This window comes from Poecilia formosa, unplaced genomic scaffold (genome assembly GCF_000485575.1).
Source record: "Poecilia formosa unplaced genomic scaffold, Poecilia_formosa-5.1.2 Scaffold468, whole genome shotgun sequence".
Lineage (NCBI taxonomy): Eukaryota > Metazoa > Chordata > Actinopteri > Cyprinodontiformes > Poeciliidae > Poecilia > Poecilia formosa.
Window position 1 is genome coordinate 367,779 of NW_006800407.1, and position 8,953 is coordinate 376,731.

The window sequence follows — 8,953 nt, forward strand, 5'->3', positions numbered from 1 at the left end:
AGGGAGGAGAAGCTGCTGATTGTTCAAAGTACATTTTCTGAGTGGTGGTTGCCGTGGTGATGTTTAGTGCAACACTTTAATCTGACTCCCAACAACTTTGTATTACAACTGCTGCTATTTACAAAAGAATATGTACAGCTAAGGCCACAATTATTCATCCCCCTGGTAGACCTGGGTTTAAAGCAAGTTTTTAATTTGATGAAAATGTTTCTGCTGAACGTCAACGTTCAGACTGAGTCTCAGAGATAAACCATCAAAATACCAGAACTAAAAGAGTTTTCAATTTTAACATGACATTTTAATATGTGAATAAAAACAACTCGGTTTTGTTTCAACATCTCAAAATAAATGCTCCCTTGCTCTGTCTTGGTTTAAGAACCGCCCCGTCTCATTTCCTGAAACAAACATCTTAGTTGAATGAGAGCAGTTTTAAATCTAAATCTGCCGGGGGTGTGAATAATTTAAGATTTAACAGTACATTCCAAAACAAACACCAGACGTTCTGACAAACACTTGAGATAGATTTGTTATGAAGTAACAAAATAAAATAAAATAAAATAAAATAAAAGCCACATATGGATGAGAAGAAAACCAAAAACTTCCTGGTTTGTGGGAAAATTGGACTCTGAAAAACTGATGTTTTTCTGCACATCTCATGTAAATACTGTAAGTTTATTAGTTTAGAGAGTAATCCTTTTAGTGTAAAAACGGAACCTGTGGAGGTAAACTGTGGCTGGTGAAGTCAGTAAAAATCTTGCCCATTCACTTTTATGCTGTTTTTTTTCCCCTGAAAAATAATTTATTTCAGAAACAGAAAAATAAAAGCAACACAAGCCGAACTGCAGACAGCGAGCAACAGTCAGAGGACAAAATCAAGCATATGAACCGTTTTCGTCTTTTCTGAACATAAAGTGGAGGTGTGCAATAGCTGCACCGAAGACCAACAACAGAAGAGTAGAAGAAATGAAATGTGCTGACAACATATATATATGTATATATAGATAGATATTTATATATATATATGCATATTTATATATGACCTGAAGATCAGCAGCTTCACCTTGGCTCTTTGAACACAGCGAGATGAAGACCATGACATTTTCCTACAGGAGTTGGGGATTTGCACCGTCGTCCCCCTGCATTGTTCTGAAACTCTGACATTCATAGAGAAGCGCCGGTTGGCTCCTATCAGCTGGGTTTGAAGGGAGGCACTGCAGTTTCCAGCTGTCCATCACTCCCTGACAGTCTGTTCTGAGGAGGTTCCGCTCAGTCCTGGGTCTGTTGGGCCAGTCTGTCCCCGTCTGAAGCCTCGATGCCCAGCAGGGCCTGCACTGCCTCCAGGGGTACCCCCTCTGGGGTCTGGATGTGCATGGTGGTTCCGTCCGGTCCGTTGACGATAACGATCCCATCCGACCCCGGCTCGGCCAGCTGCACCGTCAGCCCCTCCGTCTGGATGTAGATCTCCTGGCCCGCCTGGAGCTCTTTGGGCTGGGAGGAGGAGTCACAGGGCTGAGGCTGAGCAGAGGTCGCCGGCTGGGCGGGGCTGGGGGTGGGGCCAGGGTTGGGGCTAGACTCCGCCCTCTTTCTGTCCGTAGTGCTGGTGGCACTAGAACTGAGAGCAGAGTCTGGTTGCGTCATCTGGACAGCGGTTTCAGCACCATTTACTTCCTGGATCGTGGCTTTGGCCCCGTTTACTTGATGGACCGTAGCTTCGGCCATGTTTAAGTCCTGGACCGTAGTTTCGGCCATGTTTATGTCCTGGACCGTAGCTTCGGCCATGTTTAAGTCCTGGACCGTAGTTTCGGCCATGTTTATGTCCTGGACCGTGGCTTCGGCCGTGTTTGCGTCCTGGACCGTGGCGTCGGCCGTGTTTGCGTCCTGGACCGTGGCGTCGGCCGTGTTTGCGTCCTGGACCGTGGCGTCGGCCGTGTTTGCGTCCTGGACTGTGGCGTCGGCCATGTGTACGTCCTGGTCCTGGGCCGACGGCCCCTCCTTTTGTTCCTGCGTGGGGCCGGCGGGAGGTGCAGCCAGGCTGGGAGTTGGGTCAGGAGAGGCGTTGGTGGAGGAGCTGCAGGTCACAACAAACACATTCAGACTATCAGCTTCAGAAATCAGGATCAGCTGACAAACACCAACTCATGTTATTAAGCTGCTGCGCTACCATGGCAACTAGTGTTACTTTATAGCTAAGAAACATATAAAAGCACCACCATCTGACTACACTGTTCTCTGTCATACAGTAAGTGACTCATCTCTGTTCTCCGTTACATGTAGGCCTGTTGCAATAATCAGTGAATCAATGAATCGCATGATAAATTAAAATGAGCTCAATGATTTCCCTTTTCATGATTTATTGTTTGTCTCTTTACTCTCTTTCTACCAAAACTTGGATAATAAAAGTCTTCAGTCTGATGCTTTGGTCTCAACTGAGAGACCCTTATATTGAAGGACATTTTATTTACAGAGATTTCATAATTAATTTTATTTGTTGTTTCTCTATTGTTTTTTTTATTTTGAATATTTAAAATGTCGTCCAGTTCCAGTGTTAAATGCTCATTAGAGTTTAAAAGTTTTTTGATCTCTGAGAATGTTTCCTTGCATTATTATGCCTTTAGGTTATATTACTAGAAATGGTCTCAAAATAACAATATTATCATTTATCACAATAACTTCTGGGACAATTTATCATCCAGAACAATGTGTTATTATGACAGGGCTGGTCACTATAAACCAGGTCCATCATCCTGCAAAACTTTCAGAACCCAAGAACATTTTCATAACGTCAACGTATAGTTAGGGCTGAAACAATACATCTGATTCATTGTGATGAACTGATTATTGAAGTAAATGTCAACTAATTTAGTAATCAATAATCATGAAATGGAGAGTACAGACTTAAAGAAAAGGCCATTTGGTGAATAAAAAATAGTTAAAGCAGTAATTATGCTGAAACTGTTAAAAAATAAATAAATGTTTGGCACTTAAGATAAAAAAAAAAACAAGCTTCGTCTGTAAATATGTTCTACTCAAAATCCTGGAGTGGTAGTTTTAGCTTCACCTGGTTCAAATTCTGTAAAAAAAAATCTGTTAAGCAATTATTAATCGATTAATAGAAGAAATATTCAACACAATATTAGCTCTACATTGTATTTATGTTCAGTTCAGGAAGGCCTGAGCCTTTCTGCTCAGATATTAGATGTTTATATTAGGAGGATTCTTCAGCTGCAGCTGCACACTTGTTTTGTTAATAAATCCATTTAATCATCAGAGTAACCAATAGAAAGATCAATTACTAAATGTTATTGGCAGCTGCAGCTGTATGTATATCATTAGGATTTTATGTGTTGGAGCAACACAACGTAGTGCTGAACTGTTAAATGGCAGTGAAATCAGTGTTACTACATTTGGTCAAAGTGTGGGATCTTTTTGTGTTTGACCTCTGAGTCAGGACTGTGCAGATGGAAGCCTCTGGCTGGGCTTCAGCTGCAGGTCTTGTTGATTCACATCCTCCAACTCTGAACACCTACACACTGGAAAATGCTCCATTCTTCTTTGCATATTTGTGCTGAATCTCAGTCAAACTGGATGCAGAAGATCTGTAAATATCAATTTTTCAAGACACAGATTCTTGTCTGGACTTTGACTGGGTCACTTCGACACATACATTTTGATCTGAACCAGCTCTGTTTGGCTGTTCAGGATGGTTGTCGCTCCTCTGTTAACCCTTTATCAACATTTTTACCAGCATTATATTGAGAAGTAGCTCCTATGATGAACTCAGCAGATACACAGCTCCACCAGGTGTTTGCAAATTGATACTGGCTAATCTGCAGGAGCTGAGTGGGTGAGCCATGGGGGAGGGCTGCTCTGTGAGGTGGAAACTTGAAAACTGCAGCTCTGAGGAGGAGCTGTGTCTCGAAGGCGGAGCTAGGTCCACCCAGGTGTTTTGCACAGCTGAATGGTTGCCATGGGAGATTAAAAGATTTCTCTAACATGCATAATAGAATCAAAGTAACACTCCAGGAATGTTTTTGATGAGGGACTATTATAACATGATGTAAATCTCAAAAAGCTGATTTGACATAATACCGCCCCTTTAAGGAAATCTCCATCCCTAATTTTAATTGAGCACAAACTTACAGCTGTCCACCTGTGATGTGCTCATTAAGCGTTAATGTCATGAATCCAGTCTGAACAGCCCACACATCCAGCGAGGTGGACTCAGCTCACCTGGAGGTAGGTTCAGCAGAGGCGCTCAGCACTTTGGCTCCACCTGAAATCTCCAGGGGAGACACAGACACGGAGCACGACTTGACAAGAGAGGCTGCCTGGGTGGCCGAGGCCACTGGAGCAGCAGCTGGGAAACAAAGTGACAGATATGACAGTCACATGACCTCACATACTGATCCAAACAGCTACAATACTTAAATGCTGAATAGTGTATGTCTTATGGCAGTTTATCAAATCCATATTCAGCGCTTCCTGTGGGAAAGAGCAGCTGAAACACTGCTGAGGAACTTTTACAGGATTCGTAGAAGCTGGGATACAACTTGTTGAGGTATCAACAAGTTGTATCAAAACAGGGAAGGAAATATGGAAGGAAATATGCTAACATCATGCTGGTTGTAAAAAAAAAACTCAGCATAAAAACACTGTCAACAAATGGTAACACATGGTAAAGTTGTGCACACTATACTCCCACTAATATTCAACCATAATATGCTATTCAGAGTTTCCCTCAGTGAATCATAAGTCTGGAGGGCTTCCAGGTTTTACTTGCACCCCACCAGGCTAAACATTGTTTGTTGATTTATTCTAGTTTTTTTTATACATCATTAACAGAGAGAGAGCAAAGACAGATTCTCTTTGGTGAAATGGTTGAAAGCACAATGGCCCAACTGTATGGTCAGAATGTGAACACAGAGAGACTGAGGCCAGGTGAATTTTTTTTATACACCAAACCTCCATAATTATTTCCTGTCTCTACCTGTGTCATGCTAAGAACTTCAGCAAATAATGTGAAAAGTCACAGATAAATGATTAAATAAATTTTTTGGACACTTTAATTATGATGGAACAAATGAAGTGAAAAAATTAATGTTTATTTTAATTGTATATTTTTTATGTTTACTTTTTTTTTAAGACTTTGCAGTTTGTTTTTAGTTATTGTTAATAATGTCCTCCAATAACACATAATTACCAAGTGATATTTTCAAATTTCCTGTCAACTTTAAAAAAAATTTAACTAAATAACACGGTGGGCCGTCAGATGACTGTCCCATCACCTTTACTACTGGGCTTAGAGAGTTTTCTAGAGGAAACCCTGACATACATGTTATAACATTCTCAGCAACAGTATAAATGACTAATTCAAGCTGTTCATACAACTACCTGATTTTGGCACTTCTGTGCCGTTCTGGTGATCTGCAATACTGTTTTCCATCTTAAATCTTTTAGATGGTGGCAACATCTTGGAGTTCTGAAAAAAAACAACAACTTTGATTAATTTAAACTGAAACTACTGTTATTTTCCTTACAAGGAGCAGAGTTAGCTGTAGTATTTTAAAGCAGCCTCTTCTCATTGTTAACAGTAAGTTCTGTAAGAAAAAAACCCCTTCAGCACACACACAGTTTTACTCAGATTCTTTCTGGCTGCATGCTTACCCCCATGTACCGGACATTCTTATTGTTCCCACTAGAAACAGGCGATGCTCCAGGAAGCACCTTCATCTTGTTTACCTCGTCCAGGATCCCTAGAGACCTGGCCACCTGAAACGGGAGTCCAGGAAGGGACAGAGAACCTGTCGCATCACCTGCTGCTCAACTTTTCCAGTCTTCAGGTGCACAGAGAAGCAACGTATGGTCTCACCTCAATGTTCCTGACCTCCACAGGCATGGCTCCACCCTGAGGACTTATGATGTAGTCTTGTGCAGTCTGCCTGACTTGAGCATGCAGAGATTCAAACTCATGGTAAATGTCTGGAAAGCAGCTACAAGCCGACCCTTTGCAGTCCAGCTGAAAGAGACGGAGGACGAAGGTTAGAAATAATTTTTAAAGAACCACAGAGGTGACCTGGCCTGCCTACCTTCTACTGTCTTCAAACATTAATGCAGTCAACTACAAGTCACAAAGAGGAGCAATAGCTTGTGAGATAACAGAAATATGTAGGAAATGTATTATACTCCTTCCATATCCCCAGTAGGTCCTTCTGAGTTTGGTTTTCTTGGAGGTTTCTTCTCATTAAATAAATGTTCCTTTTCAATGTATGTTGCAAAGCATACAGTCATAAAAAATATCAAAAGATATATGTATTAAATATATGTCTGGAAAAAAGTAAACTCAGAGAGACACTAAAAATGAACATTGTTTTACTCATTAAACAAAGAATATTGACATAAATGTGTGATTTAGGACAGACAAGAACCACTGAAGGAAACAACATGAAAACTTCTGCAGAAAACACAGAGCACAAATGGGAATGAGATCGAGTGAAGTCAGATCGTAGTGATTTTAGGATTTCTCTTTGGCAAAAGACCACGAGCCATTTCTCCTGTTAGCACTAGACGCTCATGTTTGATTTGGTTCTATTTACCCAGAATGCCCTTCGCTGTTGTACATGTGAATGATTTTAGCCATCGTAAGCTGAAATATTCCTCAAAACAAATAGCAGTTTACTAAATTAAGGAAGGAATATTAAATTATTTCCTATAGTGATAATTGTCACTTTACGTACAGTAACCTTAATGTCTGAGTGACTTAATGATGAATATTCATATGTTGGAATTGTAACAGTGATCAATTTTACGATGAACTTCGGGTGCAATTTTCCAGACAAAAACAATGTCTCAGTATTAAAAAAAGACTATCAATAATTACTTATATTGCACTCATTCCTTGATAAAAAGTTAATTAAAAGCTAAAATAGACATAAAAAGAGACACAGTCAAATTGACCACTTAGGAGCAGTCCGCATGGTGATGGCTGATGGGTCAAAACTAATACTAAAAACATGATAGCAAAAACAAACAGGCCATTATTTCTAATAGAAAAGTTTGTGTGTGTTTTTTTTTTCACCTTCGCCAGCAGCAGCTCCCACAGACTTAACATTTTGGTCAAACGAGGAAGAACAGCATCCATCAGTTCTTCATCTTCACACTGCTCCACCAGCTGGAAGCAACACAGAGTGGTCACAGAAACACGAGTTACACAGCAGGTACTTGTGGAGACGGGTCAGTCCCGTCCTGGAATGGAGCAGCACCCCGTCCTCTGACCTCCTGCAGCCGCAGCTGTCTCCTCTCTGCCTGCTGCCGTGCTGTTACTGGAATGACCCCAAGCTTTGGGGGTCGCCCGCGACGACCAGGTCTGCCCACGAGACCAACGCTCACCTGAGAGAATCAACCACTCTGGTTAACGAAGAACTACCAGGTTCTAAGAAGATGCACCGATCTGATGTCAATATCTGTATTGGTGTTGATATTGGAAAACATTCTAGATGGGATATAGGTGGCAATGTGCCCAATCTATAAAGGCAGATCTATTCAGTCTAGTTCTTTACTTTGTGCTCTGAATGACATCATGCTTTATTTATTTTACATTATAATTAGAATTCCTAATTGCTCTTTCTGAACCATTTGAAAGGTGTTTGGCAGCTATTTTTTTTACGTTTGACCAAAATAGTCAACCTGTTGTTTTAGTCAGTTTCAGTTTCATTATTTATTTTACACTGACTGTTCTACTCCTAACAGCACAAATAAAAATTGTGTTCATATGTTTGACCAAGCTTGTGAAGCTATTAGTGAATTTCAGTGAGCTGTAGTGGTGCAGAGTTAGTTAGCAAATTAATTTGTAATTCAGTACATTTATGTCTGCATTTAGAAAATAAACTTTCTAAGTGAATTCAGCTGTTCTTCTGTATCGGATCGGTATCGGACGATACTAAACCTCAGATATCGGTATAGGCATCTGAGATTTAAAAAAAAAAAGTGGATTGGTGCGTCCTTAGTTTATAACAGAGATGTTTATGGAACAGGCTCCAGTTTCTGACCCAAACATATCAAAATGGCTTCAGTGCAGCTGAATGGATTCCCTACAGCCTGTTAGGACATTAATCCTGTTCAACATTTATGGAAGATTCTTTTAAGCAGAGACTATGCCTGGAGACCAACTAACTGAAATAAACTCCACCAGTTTTTAGAATAATAGTTTTAAAAACTGGTGGAGTCCAGGCAGAATGGTGCCAGCATTCAGCAACCTGCTGAAGGCTGCAAAGCCAGTGAAGCAAATATTATTGCGACTGGATGCATATATTTGAGCGTGGACGTGTAATTAAAGAAAATCCACAATAAATTCAAACTTATGTACCTATTTTTTATTTATTTATTGTTAATTCATTGAAGCTACTTTTGTATCTTAATTCCACTGTGGAAAAAACAAAGAGACTGAACTGATAAAAAGCCAAAAACTTTGGCTTTTTATCATCAACATCATTCATGTTGATGATGAATGCTTTCCTTACTAGTCATGTCACAATAACACATTTTACTGAACGATAAAGACTCCCAGAAGCAGTGGTGGGAAGTAAAGAAGTACAAGTACTTCGTTAATGTACTTAAATACATTTTTCATGTATCTGTACTTTACTTAAGTATTTTTAATAATGGGTACTTTCTACTTTTACTCCACTACATTTTGCAGTAAGTATCTGGACTTTCTACTTCACTACATTTCTACAAAGTGTCGCGTTACTCGTTACATCCAAGTCGCATTACGCTTTTTGTCCGTTAAAATGTGACGTTCAGGGTTTTAAGGTGGCGCCGTAAAATCCAAGCAATAACGTGACTTAGTGTCTGTTGTCACCCATCGCCTCCACCTTTACTCGAACGCGGAGCTCCAGACATGCGCAGTGGTTTCCTCTGAGCGGGAGAAGACGTCTGTCTAATCGTCAGTAATGTA

The 8,953-nt window shown here is 40.4% G+C and overlaps 1 protein-coding gene across 2 annotated transcripts; it reads right to left on the reverse strand.

Annotated features, from left to right (window-relative positions):
• Positions 1-787: 787 nt before the first annotated feature.
• LOC103156189 (mucin-5AC-like) lies at positions 788-7,866 on the reverse strand. Of its 2 annotated transcripts, XM_016664116.1 has the most exons (8): positions 7,273-7,866; positions 7,076-7,168; positions 5,870-6,016; positions 5,665-5,769; positions 5,392-5,479; positions 4,231-4,357; positions 1,669-2,068; positions 788-1,638 (listed from the first exon to the last, which is right to left on the reverse strand). In XM_016664116.1, exons 2-8 carry the CDS (start codon positions 7,136-7,138, stop codon positions 1,267-1,269), a joined length of 1,302 nt encoding a protein of 433 aa, XP_016519602.1. In that variant the 5' UTR covers positions 7,139-7,168; positions 7,273-7,866; the 3' UTR covers positions 788-1,266. The 2 variants fall into 2 exon arrangements, with proteins under 2 accessions (XP_016519602.1, XP_007578222.2); XM_007578160.2 differs by having other exon boundaries at positions 788-2,068; positions 7,273-7,864.
• Positions 7,867-8,953: the final 1,087 nt, after the last annotated feature.

Coding starts and splice junctions, on each gene's coding strand:
- LOC103156189 (XM_007578160.2), bottom strand. CDS start 7,138: ATGGATGCTGTTCTTCCTCGTTTGACCAAAATGTTAAGTCTGTGGGAG. Junction 5,480..5,664: donor AGAATGTCCGGTACATGGGG/GTAAGCATGCAG, acceptor GTTTTTTTTCAG/AACTCCAAGATGTTGCCACC. Junction 2,069..4,230: donor TCTGCTGAACCTACCTCCAG/GTGAGCTGAGTC, acceptor TGTGACCTGCAG/CTCCTCCACCAACGCCTCTC.